Here is a 16,545-nt window from a genome sequence, read left to right on the forward strand (position 1 = left end):
ATCCACAACACCTAAAAAAAGAAAAAGCAACTCAAAAATGTACTTAGCCCCCAAGTCTGTAAGCTTTAGACTCAGTGTGTATTGAGATACATGAGAAAGCTTTCAAAACTAGAGCTACATTCATATTTCTGAGTGCAAAAGTGGCACTAAATGTCTTTTAATCATGTGGTGTCCCAAAACAAATGTGGACATGTTGAGGCGTAGCAAGCTATCAAGCAGACAACAGTAAAAAAACTGCCGGTTAGTGAACTTTATACTTTGCTTCAGGTGTTTTGAAAGCTAAACTTGATCTGTCCTAATAGCATAATGTTTCACATGCATACAAATTAAAAATCAGTTGAAATTAATAACACTCAATATGTGTTAAATAAATATTGTGCACTGCAACTTCTTATTGTTTTAACCAGGATTTTGCAAACATCTTGTGTAACAATATAAGTTTGACTATCAGTTAGACTATAACTTTTGACAGTCAGGTGAAACTGGCATATGCATTCTTTTTTGAGGCATTACTATCACCTCACAGTGCCAACAGCTTATTTTCTATTTCTTTATTTAGTTTTTTTGTTTACTGTATCTAATAAACAATAGCACAGCAATACATTACTTCAGTGTACTTTTATTTATGGATTGAATGAATAGAACACTTATATAGCGGTTGGTATAGCCTAGTGGATAACACTGCTGCGATCAACGCAGACTGGAGTTTATTCTCAAACCTGGGCAAATCTACCACATTACACCAGCAAGAGTCCTTGGGCGATACTCCTAATGCTACATTATATCCGTAATATGATTAAATTGTAAATTGCTCTGAATACGATAACATAAATGTCATAACTGAATAATCAAATATCCACCAGCGTTCATGAATACATGCATGACAGTAGGATTTCTGACACAGTGACATGAACCTTTGACTCTACTTCAATATGAAGAACACAGTACTCTCTCACTAACTCAGACCCGTGGTGTTCGGAAGAACCTGTTCATAAAAGCTGAGTTGAAGTTGTTGGCATGGGGTCCCACTCTTTCATCCAGATGCTCAATGGCTGATTGGACAGCACTCCCTGCTGCCCCACCCACAGCACCTCCAACAGTTCCGCCAACTGCCATGCCAGCCAGTCCCTCCACTGACCCCACAACCATTCCCATAGTAGCCCCTGCTGCAAACCCCAGCACAAACCCCATGGCCAGCGAAGTCCTGAGCCAGCTGTTGTCCAGCTCAGCTTTGGCCCTGATCTCAGCTCCCACACTGGAATTGTAAGCATCCATCTGCCAACGTAGTTCCTCCCCTTGGTACTGCTTCTCCAGCTCCCTCCATGCCCTCTCTGTCTCTGGAGCTCTCTTCTTCATCAGCTTCTTCTCCTCTTTTCTCACACTCTCCTCTGCCTTGCGGTAGGCCGAGCTGGTGTAACAGCGGCCCCCCATGGCTCCTATCATCCTCTCTAACTTCTGTAGAAGCTCCCTGTCTTTACTGCGGTTCCTCCAGTTCTTGCTAAAAATGTGATAGCAGCAGTTGCACTGCTCAATGAGCTCCCGCAGGTGCCAATCAGTTTTCATGATCCGATCATTCAATGCAGCGCCCCCAAGGTGTCCATCGTATGCCAGGAGAACCATAGCATAGTTCAGGACACTTTCTCCAAAGTACTTCATCACCAGTTTGGGAGTCTGAATGTCATTTGGTGAGATCTTCTCCAAGTCAAATGCAATAAGGATGGCATGAGGACCAGGAGACGATAAACACTTTGTTCTTCTCAGCTCCTCTCTCATCTTGCTCTTGGACAGTTCTTCGTCATAGAGGTTTGGTGCATTAACCACAGCGACCTGCCTCCCAGCAAGTTCACCCACATTCTTTCTGCATCCAGCAATGCTGCACACATCCTTAGTGAACTCCTCTCTTCCAAGAATGTAGTTAGTGAGGAGGAACTGAGATGGGCCACTGCTACCAATGACCACTATCCTCAGTTCCGTCTGAGCAATCACTGAGGGAGACAAGGACGTGGTTATTAGATCTTCGTGCAGAAAGTTTGCTGTTTTAAATAATATGCAGTAATAAAACTGATCATTAGTACATCCTTCAATAAATGAACCCATTGAAGGCATTTACAGCGTTATGCAAAGGTAAGAGACCAACAGCCATTAAGTACAAGTTATTCATAAACTAATATATATATATATATATATATATATATATATATACATGCATTTCAAAATAATTATTGTTTACTGTAGCCAAACCATGAAACTAATATGAAACTTACATTTTTATTATATATATATATATATATATATATATATATATATATATATATATATATATATATATATATCTTTTTGCTACAGTAAACAACAGTTATTTTGCAACAGGACACATACAACAGGAACTTACCTTCCCTCCTAGCCAAGCCTCGCATCATGAATTCTCCCTCAGAGGGATTCAACCTGTTAGCAACCTCAGTCTATGCTAATTATCAAGGTTGTTCAATCAAAGCACCTTCAGGTTCTCACAGTGCAAAGGAACTTCAGATAAATCTGAAACGGGCTTTGTCTCAATGCATATCCGGCTTCGGTCTTCCCTCCCTACTGATACTGCATGAGCTTTAATACTGGATGGAAAATGCCTTCTGGGCAAGGGCTCATTGAATTTGTGGTGAGTTCTCATTCACACATGCACCCCTTTCGTATCTACTTCCCCACCCACAGACATTCACATAACAAAATCACTTTAATTGTGACCTTTATGGCCTTGGTGGTTAACAATAAGTACCTGTTTAATAACAGTTCCCTATAGAACTGCAGGGCAACCTCTTGGTACATTTAGCATCTGTGAAGTTTGTTGGCTCTTGTTTTGGTGTAAAGTAATATGCTAAAGCTCGAGCAAATTTAACTAATTACTTTCCTCACAAAAATACTTGATGTAATGTAACAAACACACTTGTAAATGCTACTAGTTACTCCTGTCCTCTGAGACCCTGTGATGATTTATCTGTCTTGACTTTAAACGTTAATACGTTATAACCCTCTTCAAATTAGATCCACCCAGTTCGACTTCTAGGGTTTCTTGCAATTACATGGTTAACAGTTAGTCCAGAGGCTGATTGTTATTCAGGACCAGTTGGCTCTATAACAGAATAGATTACAGCAGACAGGCTGACGTCTGAATTAGGATGAATTAATCAATAGTCCCGCTCATGGTGCTGGGAGGTAAGACTGATTACAAAATTTGGGAAGCCATGTCAGCTCGACAGCGCAGACTAAAATAGAACCCAAACAAAACAAACTACAGCAGATCAGTTGTAATAACAGCGGCTCAGAAGAAAGGGGCTCAAATCTCAGCCCAGGATTTATAGCTTAGTTTTTTGTATGACAAGCTTAAAGGGTAAAAAAATAGATTCTGCTAAAATACTACATAAATAAACAAGTAAATAAGCAATCAGATAAATCAGTAAATAAAAACAGGTGAATCTATATATACATAAACGAGAGGCAGCAAAAGAAACTCGAAAAAACAAAAATAAATCTGGAACATGAAATCTGAAATAAATGAACGCATGTTTTACTTTTTATGCTCTTATGTAATTCTACCTTTAGTTATTTAACAAAACCACTCTGACGTCAGAAATTGGCTGATCCTCACGCCTCGTGCGCTCAACAGCGACCCCGTGTGGACACAGGCGTGCTTTCTGCTTTGGTGACGGGAAGTGTCACAGCGAAATAGCGCCGTGCAGCAAAGCATCCCCTCTTTATCGGTGCTGTACGTTTAGCACCTGAAGTCAAAGCAAGTCTTTGTTCTCGTCTTTAACCAGACCTAAATCTGGTTTACTGTTTACACCGAGTTAGCCCACGTTCAACATGTGAAGAAATGCCGTGGCGAGGTGTTTTTCAGCGATATGTTTTGAAGTGTCCTGTCACCGAGGCTGGTGTTTCCCGCAGAACTTACACACATGAAGCTTCGCTGTACGTGCATGTGAGTATCCTTTATAATGGTCAGAGTGTGGAGGGCAGCTACAGGGACTTTTATTATGCCTGCGTTGGTTAAGCGCATCTCTCTCTCTCTCTCTCTCTCTCTCTCTCTCTCTCTCTCTCTCTCTCTGTCTCTGTCTCTGTCTCTGTCTCTGTCCCACCCCCCCTCTGCCCCCCTCTGCCCCCCTCTCTCTTTCTCTCTCTCTCTCTCTCTTTCCCACCCTCTCTCTCTCTCTTTCTCTCTGTCCCACCCCCCCTCTCTCTCACCCCCCCCCTCTCTCACCCCCCCCCTCTCTCTCTCTCTCTCTCTCTCTCTCACCCCCCCCCCTCTCTCTGTCCCACCCCCCTCTGCCCCCTCTCTCTTTCTCTCTCTCTCTGTCCCACCCCCCTCTGCCCCCTCTCTCTTTCTCTCTCTCTCTGCCCCCCCCCCGTCCCCCCCTCCCCCCTCTCTCTCTTTCTCTGTCCCACCCCCCTCTCTCTCTCTCTCACCCCCCTCTCTCTCTCTCTCTCTCACCCCCCCTCTATCTCTCTCTGTCCCACCCCCCTCTGCCCCCCCTCTCTCTTTCTCTCTCTCTCTCTCTCTCTGTCAAACCCCCCTCTGTCCCCCCCCCCCTCTCTCTCTCTCTTTCTCTCTCTCTGTCCCACCCCCCCTCTGTCCCCCCCTCTGCCCCCCCCTCTCTCTCCAGTGGTTTTAAAAAAGCCAGTTAATTTATACAAACCCAAGGGAACGCCAAATGTTAAAAATGTTTAAAAACATCTGCTGAAAAACAAATATATTCGGTGTACTAGACGAAGTCTTGTTCTTGTTTAACTCTCTAGGCATGTGACAATATAAAAATGTAGCTAATATCGCCGTTTTTACCGCGGTTTCCGATATTACCACGATAGTGTCATTCATTATTCACAGTCGTTATATTTCACAGTCATATTATTCTGCAACAAACAAAAATGTGATTTGGGGTCACTGGGTTGAGGCAAATAAACTTAAGTGAAACAAAGCAGTACATTCATCAAGACATCATGGTTGGTGCTCTAACATGTTTAGAGGGCAGTGCTTAGTAACCAGTGTTAACTACTAAGTAATCATAGCTACAAGAAGGTGGATAATCGGCCGATTTGGCCACTTCTGTTGCAAACAATGAACAACGAAAGACAATTAAACTCTTAATTGCAAGTATTATACGATAATTAATCATCAGCTAAAATTTCTACAATTTTCTACAAAATTGCGACAGCTCTACCTGCTATTGTAGCTATCACATCAAGTATGAAAGTGAAGCACTGCAAGCTTTACTGTGAACTGTAGATACTCAGACTAATAACTAATAGCTGTACAGACATCAAATTAAGCCTGGCATCCTGCTTTGTTCTGTATTGTGTACATTAATATGAGAGCTGTAATTTGTTTGATAACCCCCCCCCCCCCTCTCTCTCTATGAAAAGTGGCCCTACTGCCTAAAGCGATGCTCCTACTGCAACTTCAACAAGTACATCCCTCGCTCAGTGGACCATGTGCTTATGACACAGAGCCTGCAGAGGGAAACTCAGACGCTGCTGCACATCAGCCAGGTTTCCTGGTAGGTGTTCGTGCTGACTTTTGTTTACTGGGGAGACTGACACCTGTTATCATGAGAAAAGCAGTTATTGCAGTACTACTTTGGGCAAAATGCCTTAACAGAAAATGCATTATGCAGTATCTTTAGCATGAAGTCCACTTTGAGGTTTTACTGGACATAATAGTATGTGCTGAGGAATCTTGACCAAAATTGGAAATTGGACCACCTCTCACTTATAGAAATATTTTTAATTTTCCTTTGGGATCAATAAAGTATCTATCTATCTATCTATCTATCTATCTATCTATCTATCTATCTATCTATCTATCTATCTATCTATCTATCTATCCATCCATCCATCCATCCATCCATCCATCCATCCATCCATCCATCCACCCACCTACCTACCTATCCCATTTCCAGTCAAAATGGCCGTTAAGTAATTTTTTTCAAGCACCTGAGGAAAAAAAAGCAGGGGTTTATATATATATATATATATATATATATATATATATATATATATATATATATATATATATATATATATATGAACAAACCAGCTTCCATTCTTGTCAAGAGGCTTACAGTTTTTCAGAGAAATACTGGATATTTTTCAGACACAGTGAGTTGGTTGCGTTTTCTGCTTTTCACATTTCTACTGTTTCTTAAGAATGAAGGCTTTAAGTACTGTTTTTCTAGTGGTGACAGTTTTGGTCATCTAGGGTCCCATTTTTCCTACGCCTTTTAAGTTGTTTGAACTCTCATTGAAAACTCTTTTTTTCCACTTGTTTTCCTTTGAATATTCCCTTCCTTAAATTGTTTTGTATCTAATCCCCTCAGAAATGTCTTCTGAAAAATGAATAACTTGTAATTAACTACTGTTTTGACTGGAACCTAGTTAAATGAAGGGTGTCTCTCCTTTATCCAGTACTGTATTCAGAGTAACCACTGAAATAACTAACCTAATATTACAGAACTCTGGCTGTTCCTGTGTTAATAAACATTGTCTGTTTTTCTACTAGCATTACCTCTGTGTTTTTCGGTGGTGGGACACCCAGCCTGGCCCAACCCTCTACCATCGCTGCTGTACTGGAGACTGTCTCGAAACATGCACAGTTTTCTGCAAATGCTGAGGTCACCTTGGAGGTAAACCCCACACCTGCTGGGAAAGCCAGACTCAGAGACTTTGTAGCAGCTGGAGTCAATCGATTTTCTATTGGAATGCAGGTGATTTGCAAAGTGAAAGTGTTTTTACTTTTTTAACCACCACATATACACTGCATGTCAAAACATGTCATGATCTGAAAGATTGATTAGTGACCAGAAAGGTAAAAATTTTGACCAAAACCTTGTTTTAGGCACCAGACAGCATATTCATAATCATTGCATGTAACACCTTTTATGAGGGAGCTTTTAGAGGCGTTTAACTCTTGGTTCCTATCAACACCACTGTAAACATTTCTGATTCTGTAAGTTTCTCTAGAGAAGAGCATTTCGCATCAGACTACTGAATGACTGAATGACTTTGATAACATCTTAACAACTTAATTACACAGAAATTTGAACAAATCAGTGGATTCTACTTTAACAACATTTTAGTCATGTGTTAATTTCAACTTCACTCTGCTTCCATAGTCTCTGAATGACAGCAGTCTGAGGGTACTGGGGAGAGATCACAGTCCACAAGAAGCTCTCCAGACGCTCTCAGAGGCCAGGACACTGTGCCCTGGACGTGTGTCAGTAGATGTTATGTTTGGGCTTCCAGACCAAAGTGAAGATTCATGGCAGAGTGAGCTGGAGGAGGTGCTGTCTGTCTGTGATGACCATGTGTCACTGTACCAGCTGACCCTGGAGAGGGGCACTCATCTCTTCAAACAAGTCCAGTTGGGTGAAGTGCATGTGCCTGGTGATGACGTTACCGCCACAATGTACAAAACGGCTAGAAATATTCTCAAGAAGGCGGGCTTTCTCCAGTACGAGGTGTCCAACTTCGCCAGGAATGTAGGTTTTTGGAAGAGACTAACAGGGGCATAACAAAAATGTCTCGTGATTTTTGTGCCACAATATAATATATTTAGGTGCATAAAAGTGCAAGCATTAATTTTTCTTTTATATTTTGGTCAAAGTCCAGTTGCCAAAGCAAGAATGCAGTGTCTAGTGAAAAACATGGCTGAAAGAAACAAAAGAAAGTAGTTTCTTAGAAGACAAAATAATTTGAAGGACCCATTCCCTACATATTTTTGTATGTTATTTATTTTATTTTTATTTATTTTATTATATTTTGTATTACATGGTCATTTTACAACCTCTCTTTAACACTAATTAACCTCTCTAATCACTCATAACCACATGCGGTACTCAAAGAGTGTAAAACCACATTGCAAAAATCAACAAATGATAGATCAGTGTTTTTATTAGGACCTCTGATAAACATATACTTTTATATTCAGTCTGACATGATATAACAAATGTTACAAATGGTTTTATAGCAAAACATCTAACTGTTAATTTCCCACTTCATATTGTCTAGCAATCCCCATGTTGGAGAAAAAAATCATATCATAATGGCCCTAGTTAGGTCCAGACTGTAAAATATAGATTTTTTTATAATGATATGAGAAACATCATTGTGACAGAACGGCTCAAATTATTAGTTACATGTGCGGAGGATGAAATGCTTCAGTTGTAATAATTATTCTCACTTTTACAGTTACATGTGTAAAATGTGTGAAATGTTTCAGATACACAGCCATCTTGAGCAGTAATGGTTAGCATAACAATTGTATAACAATTTTCATGAAAAATTTCGTTAATTAAAACATTCATTCCTTTTTTTATGACTAAATTTGATATTAGACTCCACAGGTTTGTGCAAAAGCCTCCAATGAGTAGGTCAGAAAGAGTGATCTGAAATTGAGCTTCAGTGGAAGAGATCAAACAAACAACAAAACAGCAAAAAAATGACCTTTTTATGTAAAGGATTTAACATGGTTAATTTCACAAATTTGCTTACATTTGAATGTGTGTGAAAAGAAGAAAAGAAGAACTGTTACTAACAGACTTACAATACACAAAAAATGTACTTACAATTAGGTTCATCACTTCTCATATCGTCAATGTAATATCTGAAAACGTATTGAATTTTTGTCCATAGTGTGTAGCCCTGCCCTTTGTTGAGACACGTCTGTGTTGCACTGTGATGTGGAATGTTTCAGTTTTGTCATACCACTATATTTTGTGTGAAACATTTGGGCTTTTGTTGTGTGTTCTTTTTTCTAGAATGCTGTTAGCACACATAACATTGGCTACTGGAAAGCACAGCAGTACATTGGTGTTGGACCTGGTAAGTTTGCCACATTTGCATATTCACACTCGTCTGTCAGATCATAATAAGATTTACCGTCATATCTAAAACCTTAAATGTCCCTGATCAAATTACATGCTTCACTGTTTTTTTTTTTATTGAATGCATCCTCTGCAAAAACACAAATATGAAAAATGAATAGAGTAAATATGGATTTTTAATGTACAGTTTAACATAAGGGAAAAAAATAAAGCATGCCATAATTTTTGCACACTCCACATTTTATTGTTTTTGTCTCCAATATGTAATTTCGTCAAATAAACAGTAATTATGTGATATAATGCGCAGAACTGTGATCTCAGTAGAGGATGTGTAAACTTTCATTTAAAAATTCAACAGAATATCTAATTTGACCATGGACAGCCAAGCTTTTGCATACAAATGTATATTGATATTCTCTTTTGTCTCTCAGGAGCACATGGCCGCTTTGTTCCTCATTCACTACAGGGGGTTCTGAGGGAAGCACGCACTCAGACATTAGAGCCAGATGTTTGGATAAGAGAAGTCCAGCAGCACGGGCATGCAACACGCAGGCAGATACAACTGAGCCATCTTGAGCTGTGAGGATCATGCACTGATGACAAACATACACAGAGTGACAAAAGATGGACAGCAACTGATACGGATGTTGATGAGTAAAGCTGGTGTGGCTTTTTGCGTTTGTAGGTTGGAAGAAGTTTTGGTCATGGGACTACGAATGAATGAAGGAATCTCTCACCAGGTATTGCACTGTTTCGACCATTCAGCAGCATGTCTTTCTACTTAAAGATGCACAGGAGTTCAATTGCACACACACAGCTTGGATTATCTCCATAGAAAAGCATTGTCAATAGAATGTGATGCTCTGGAGCAGCCAGACATGAGGCTAAGGTTACCATGCCCAGCCCCAAGTGTCGGCTTGAGGGGTTTAAAGGGCCCCAGCATTGGGCTGTGGAACAGTGGAATTATGTCCTCTGGAGTGATGGAGCTCCATGCAGTTGGAGTGACGAAGAACTAATCATCCAATATTAGTACCTGACCTCACTAATGTTCTTGTGGCACAATGATATCAAATCCTTACAGCAATTTTCTAAAATCTAGTGAAAAGCCTTCCCAGAATAAGAGGCTGTTGCTGGAGGAACAAACTTCCAATTAATACCCCTTTTTCAGGGGAAACATTGGGTGAGCATGTGTCTTATTAATTTTGGACATAGTCCTATGCAAAATTGAGCACACCTGGTTAAATTGCATGTTTCGTTGATTGAAGGAAATCATTCTTAACTTTAATTGCATTTGGGGTAGTCGTGGGCTGGAGGTTAGGGATCTGGCCCTGTGACCGGAAGGTTGCCGGTTCGATCCCCAGGGCCGACAGTCCATGACTGAGGTGTCCTTGAGCAAGACACCTAACCCCCTAACTGCTCCCCGGGTGCCGTGGATAGGGCTGCCCACCGCTCCGGGCAAGTGTGTGCTCACTGCGCCCTAGTGTGTGTGTTCACTGGTGTGTATGTGGTGTTTCACTTCGCGGATGGGTTAAATGCGGAGGTGGAATTTTCCCTGTTGTGGGATCAAAAAAGTATCTCTTAATCTTAACTTAATCTTAATGAAAACTGTTGTAACAAGATTTTATTCCAAGTTATTTTGTCTGAGATCAGAGCCAAGATAGTTGGATTCCATGTCCCTGTAGCTCCTTTTGGCCAGCCTGATGGTCCTCTGAAGGTCATATCTGGCCTTCTAGCCTTCTTCTAGCCTTCTGGCCTTCTTCTGCCTAGCTGGCCGGGTCACCAGAGTTGTAGGCAGCAGCCCAAGCTCTTAGTTTGGCTCGAACCTCAGCATTGATCCAGGGTTTCTGATTGGGAAATGATCTGACATTGATTTTTGGTACATTGTCTTCAGTGCATTTATTGATGTAGCTTGTGATGGAGTGTGTTCATTGATGTCTGTGCCAGCCTCATCACAGAACATCTTCCAGTCCTCATTTAAAGCAGTCCTGAAGTGTGAAGATGGCCTCCTACTACAGACTGATCTGAGAACTGGTTTTGCCTGTTTAAGTCTTTGTTTGCTTGCGGGCAGGAGAAGAATAGAGGTGTGATCAACTTTGCCGAAGGGAGGGTGGGGGAGGGGTTTGAAACTGTCCTTGATTGTGGTGTGACAGTGGTCAGGAGTCTGTTCTTCATGGGTGGGAAATTTTATGTGTTGGTAGTTTTTGGGCAGAACCTTCTTCAAGTTTGCCCTGTCAAAATCCCCAGCCATAGTAAAAGTAGCCTGAGGTTGAATGTTCTCAAGGCCATTAATGGTCCAGTATAAAACTTCCAATGCACATGACTTATCTGCCTGTAACTCCTAACTGTAGTGAGGATGACTGAGCTAAAGTCCCCGGGCAAAAAAGGGTTTACATTTGACTGTTAGGAGTTTAATGTCTGGAGAGCAGTGACTGGCAAGAACCGCTACATCTGTTCCCCATCGAGAATTCACCATAACACATACCCCTCCACATCTGCCCTTACCAGAGTCCAGAGTTCTGTCCTGGCGGTAGTTGGTGAAGCCGGTCGTTGTGATGGCATTGTTTGGTATTACTGTGGAGAACCACATCTCTGTGAGCGCTAAAACACAGCAGCTCTCAATGTCACGCTGAAACCTGATCCTTGTGCTTAGCTCGTCTATTTTGTTCTCCAGCGATTGAACATTTGCGAGTAGAATACTTGGAAGCGGAGGGTTGAAGCTTGCATTGTGTCATTATATCCAACAGCCACTGGAAAGCCCCCTGTAACAGATGTATCAATGGTTTACAACAGATGTAACTGATGATAAAATTTTTTGTTTATGGAGGATATTTTCTGAATTAAGTAGTGATGAATGTTATCTCTGTGGGATCTGACCCTGCATTTGTTTGTTTCTTTGGTGGCACAGCACTGGGCAGAATTCAGTCCAGAGGCAAATTTGCACCAAGTTTTCGGAGTATCAGAAGATTTTCAGCAACTGCAACAGAGGGGTCATCTGATTCTCGATGATGGGTGACTAAAACTTCAGTATCACATTTAATATTCTTACAGTCGTCTTCTTGTCCTGCAAGACTACAGAAGTCCTCAGTTTAAGGTTCAGCATGCTTCAGCATACAGTCTTCTGCAAAGGTTTTGGTTCCTCTGGTCAAATGACATGTTTTGCTGTTTTTAATATAAATAAATAAATAAATTTAGACATCCTCTACAGAGAACACACCTCTGTATATTTTAATGCACAATTACTGTTAAAGGCATAACATAGTAAATACAAATTGTGCCTGCCATTTTCAGAAACAAATACATATTTACAATGTTTCCTTGTAGAGGAACATTTAGAAAATCAACAAAACAGATCATGTGTCTGGGGGTGTTCACCTTTTGCATATAACTGTACCTCATTCAGCATGTTGTTGTGGGAACAAAACTCCATCTCCATATTTGACATTGTTGAAAAGGACATACAAGGTTTTCTTATGACAACAGCAATATAAATAACTGTAACTAGCTGGGCATCTATAACAGGTCTGTGAGAGCACAGAATAGCTGAATTGTTAGAGTTTATCAGCAATTTTTTTATCTATTGAAGTTTTAATATCATGATTTTTGCTTAGCAACATGTGACTGAATAATTTGTGAAAATGAAATACCCTGCAGACTGCACTGCTACTACTCATTAAAAGGCCCAAATAATTGAAAAAAAGAATTTACATGTTTTTTTTTTTGATGTAGTATGGACACATTGTTAAATCCGTTCCAAAAAAAAAATCCAAAATATATCATTCACTCCCCAGCCCATACAATCAATACATGTAGAACTAAGCAGTAAAAACAATCCATTTACATGAATACATTATTTTTGTGACGTTGCCTAAACCAAAGCATTTTCATATATGTGCCTATTCAGCCCGAAGCAGGTCAGGTCTGCCTGTTCATACTGAAGTTATAAGGAGTGCTGCAGCCAATTAGAGCAGGGGTCATATATATATATATATATACACACACACACACACACACACACACACACACACACACACACACACACACACACACACATATATATATATATATATATATATATATATATATATATATATATATATATATATATATATATATATATATATATATAAATCGATCTGTGCAATTATGATGGATAATGATCAGAAATTATCATGTAAAAATTAATTTATGAGTACTAGGTCACAGATTGAAGAACTGTCTGTTATACAGTGGTGGTAAACCATCTGTACCTGTCTAACACTCTTGCCCACTTTTTCCGGCAGGGGGCTACGTTGTTCCTGGGAAGGTTTAGCTTTACTGGACAGTATTTTACCTATGCTGCTGCTGAGGCTGGAGATGTTCTTCAAGAAACCTGCGGCCTCTGCTGCAACTGCAGGCAGGACACATGGACAGAGAAAGAGATGACTGAGCTCAGCCAGTCAGAGAGGAAGAGAACATAAATTGCTCAATAATGCAAGTTTCAGGAACTGGGAAAGTACGAAGCATATTTCTTCTGTCTTTTGGAACTGATTCTTGCAATGGAATGCACGTGAAAGAGACGTTTTTTCCAAGTGCACATCCTCCTTCTTCTGTGACAGATGGTTTCTTTGTTGTGGTGGACAGAATTTCAAAAGAGGATAAAATGTTCCATCTGGTACCGAGTGGTAGGTGCACATCTCGAATGAACAAAGATTGAACAAGCCGTTTCGTATGTTGATAAGCAGATAGGTTACTGCAATTCTCTCCTCTTTTCATTCTTGTTTCATCACAGTAAAGATATATTTCAGCTCAAAGGCTTAGAAAAACAGTTTCTCTACTTAAAAGAGTACACATAAGCGGTTAACAAAACCACCTTTTAATAAAACTAGGGGTGCACCATTAGAATTGGCCAGGCTGATTTTCACCCTTAAAGCTGCACTGTAAAATCTAAAAGTCAGAGACATTGGGTCAGATTTGGTGGGAGTATTCCGACCATGCCATACGTCTTTACGTATTAACATCACACACACAGTCTCAAAAAGAAAATCTGGCTCGATGTTTAGATCTCAAATGCAAAAATCAACATTATACTGATGAAGATATGACGACCATATTAGATAATTCACTCACATCCTTAGAAGACACGTCCTTCACCAAACTTGACGTGAGTTCTCTTTGAATAGTCTTTCAACGTGCTCTCAGTCATCAGGTTCATCTACTCGTGGGGGTCCAAAATGTTATTTTGTGTTTGAAATTGGAAGACTTGTTTAAGTACTTTCAGCAGGTCTGTTATATTTACATTGTGTATTGACTGTTTATAGTGTATCATTCATCCAATGCACCACTTTCATAGCACCCCTTTTGCTAGCCAGTCATCTCCTCAACCTCCACAGCCTCTATATGAATGTCACGATTGGCCCCTCCCAGTCCGGTCCATGTGCTTTTTGTTTACCTTTTGATCTTCCATGTGCATTTGTTTTGGTCTAGTCCATGTGCTTTCTGTTTTGATCCCAGTCTGGCCCCTTGTTTGGTTACTCTGCCCCTGATTGTTCCCACCTGTGTTTCCACCTGTGTCTTGTGATCCCTAGTTAGCCCTCATGTATTTAAGCCCTGTGTTTTCCGCTGTGTGTTGGCAGGTCTTTGTTTGATATGTTTCATGTTTGAAGTGTGATGTGTTATGTTGTTTGATCTTCCAGCCCTGTTGTTTGTTTGACCAGTTTACTTTCAATATGTCCGACTGTCATTCTCTCCATGTTGGCTCTCTGACCATGGACAGTTATGACCCTGATTTTGGATTTGCCCACGATAGAAGTCCCTTATCTCAGTACACGTGTCCGCCTCCTTGCTCCCCAGCGTTACAGAAAGACCTGCCAACACACAGGGGAAAACACAGGGCTTCAATACATGAGGGCTAACTAGAGATCACAAGACACGGGTGGAAACACAGGTGGGAACAATCAGGGGTGGAGTAACCAAACAAGGGACCAGACTGGGATCAAAACAAATGCACATGTAAGATAAAAATGTAAACAAAAAGCACATGGACCGGCCTGGGAGGAGCCAATCATGACAATGAATGTGTTCCATTTGTTTGCAAAGTGTGAGGGTTTGATAAAAAATACATAAATCGTGTTGGGTTTATCCATTATTGCTTAAAAAAAGACAGAAAAAGAAAAATTTGTTCATCGTCCATTTTGGCTGTAAAGAAATTTAAATCAGCCACAAAAATTTATGATAAGGGCATCCCAAGTTAAAACTAAAACAATTGAGTAACTGGTGATAAAAAATGCACGTTTGCATTTGAACGTCAGCACATTATGTAATTACAGAATATGCAATGTTATTTATATTAGAAATGTATCATAAGTTATTCTGTTTTGTGGAGATATTTCTGAGGAGACTGGATGTAAGAGTCCATGGAAGGATATAGTTCAAGGCATATGGAAGCATAAAGTCAAAGGAAAATAAGTGAAAAAACAAGCTGTGGTAGACCACCAAAACGGCTCCCCATCATTTTTCTCTTTTTTTGAAGAAAAATGCAAATTAAACAAAGAAGCTGCTGGTGTTCTCAGAACAGTGGACTGACCACCCCAGAGTCCAGACATCAACATCATGGAGAGTGTTTGGGATTACTTGTATTGTGAGAAGCAGAAAATGCAACCAACTTCCAAGAATAGACTTTGAAAGGTGAAAAATATCCCTGCAGTATATTTGCAGTAATAAAAGTAAAGCCAGAGCGTGGACACACTAAATACTGACATTTTTCTGATGCTGAAAAATGAATAACTTACATTTAATTGCGGTTTCAATTGCAAATTAAATGAGTAAATGTGGTCTGCTTTGTATATTTGCACAGTATTGTATGATGCTGTGATTTGCAGCCTGTTTGCATTTATTTGTGTGCTGATCTGCTGCTGTGGGCACCCACTTATTGTGCAGGTTCTACCAAAAGTGGACTCTTCTGCTCTACTGATAAACCAAGGCATTGAGAGAATGACTTTGTTGGTGTCATTTATCATTTGATTAATTTGTGCATCAACCTTAAGCGCTTACATGGAAACAGAACATCATGCTACCTGAACTGGAGTGTTTTGCTCTCTGCTGTCCATGGTGCTGATTTCCCTCATTTCCATAATTGCTGTTATCTCAGGATGCTTTTGCTTCCCAAATGAAAATGCTCTTTGACTTTGAGGAAACAGCCATACTGTACTTAATCCCATTGAACTGAGTAAATACAACTGGATACTCCCCACTTATAGGTCTGTGTTGTGTTGTATTTCAGCTTCTCAGCTCATAAAGTGCATTGGTTGTGTTGAATCATGCCTGTGAATGACTGTTCATGTTGAACAAATGGTGACATGATCCTCCTCATAAACATTTTTTAAGAGAGAGAAGTGCTGACACTCAAACAGTGTGTCAGTAATTCACTTTAGACAATCTTTACCCAGACATTTAGCAAGCCAGCCTCACAAAACCACATTATTAATACATTATTGTGGGTACAGCATGATTAACACAGCATTATTATACAACTATTAAAGGGGAATTTTCAAATTTCAAAACAATTAAATCATTAATACTTAAACAAAATTCTTACAGTGGTTTGATGTGAAATGCTCTGTTCTAGAGAAACCTGCCGAGGCAGACTTGTTCACAATCGTGGTGATAGGGGAAAAGTTTGATAATACTAAAAGCTGATTCA

General features: G+C 40.1%; 2 protein-coding genes across 3 annotated transcripts; one reads left to right on the forward strand and one right to left on the reverse strand.

Moving 5' to 3' along the window:
* Positions 1–603: 603 nt before the first annotated feature.
* Positions 604–2,564, reverse strand: LOC108429630 (GTPase IMAP family member 9). Its single transcript, XM_017701499.2, has 2 exons — positions 2,393–2,564; positions 604–1,985 (listed from the first exon to the last, which is right to left on the reverse strand). The coding sequence occupies exons 1-2, from the start codon at positions 2,418–2,420 to the stop codon at positions 961–963; spliced, it is 1,053 nt and encodes a 350-aa protein (XP_017556988.1). The 5' UTR covers positions 2,421–2,564; the 3' UTR covers positions 604–960.
* Positions 2,565–3,738: 1,174 nt separating this feature from the next.
* On the forward strand, positions 3,739–14,366 carry rsad1 (radical S-adenosyl methionine domain containing 1). 2 transcript variants are annotated; one of them, XM_017701599.2, is made up of 9 exons: positions 3,739–3,970; positions 5,410–5,543; positions 6,545–6,749; positions 7,158–7,523; positions 8,802–8,865; positions 9,299–9,446; positions 9,553–9,607; positions 11,773–11,876; positions 13,148–14,366. In XM_017701599.2, exons 1-9 carry the CDS (start codon positions 3,866–3,868, stop codon positions 13,287–13,289), a joined length of 1,323 nt encoding a protein of 440 aa, XP_017557088.2. In that variant the 5' UTR covers positions 3,739–3,865; the 3' UTR covers positions 13,290–14,366. The 2 variants fall into 2 exon arrangements, with proteins under 2 accessions (XP_017557088.2, XP_037387520.1); XM_037531623.1 differs by having other exon boundaries at positions 6,545–6,668.
* The last annotated feature ends 2,179 nt before the right edge of the window (positions 14,367–16,545 follow it).

The sequence above is a fragment of the Pygocentrus nattereri genome, chromosome 1, assembly GCF_015220715.1.
Source record: "Pygocentrus nattereri isolate fPygNat1 chromosome 1, fPygNat1.pri, whole genome shotgun sequence".
NCBI lineage: Eukaryota > Metazoa > Chordata > Actinopteri > Characiformes > Serrasalmidae > Pygocentrus > Pygocentrus nattereri.

Excerpts from the sequence above, each read along its gene's own strand:
- LOC108429630 (XM_017701499.2), bottom strand. The coding sequence starts at position 2,420 with ATGATGCGAGGCTTGGCTAGGAGGGAAG. Across the intron at positions 1,986-2,392 it reads AGGCTTGGCTAGGAGGGAAG|TGATTGCTCAGACGGAACTG; the intron begins GTAAGTTCCTGT and ends TGTCTCCCTCAG.
- rsad1 (XM_017701599.2), top strand. The coding sequence starts at position 3,866 with ATGCCGTGGCGAGGTGTTTTTCAGCGATATGTTTTGAAGTGTCCTGTC. Across the intron at positions 9,447-9,552 it reads CAACTGAGCCATCTTGAGCT|GTTGGAAGAAGTTTTGGTCA; the intron begins GTGAGGATCATG and ends TTGCGTTTGTAG. Across the intron at positions 9,608-11,772 it reads ATGAAGGAATCTCTCACCAG|CACTGGGCAGAATTCAGTCC; the intron begins GTATTGCACTGT and ends TTGGTGGCACAG.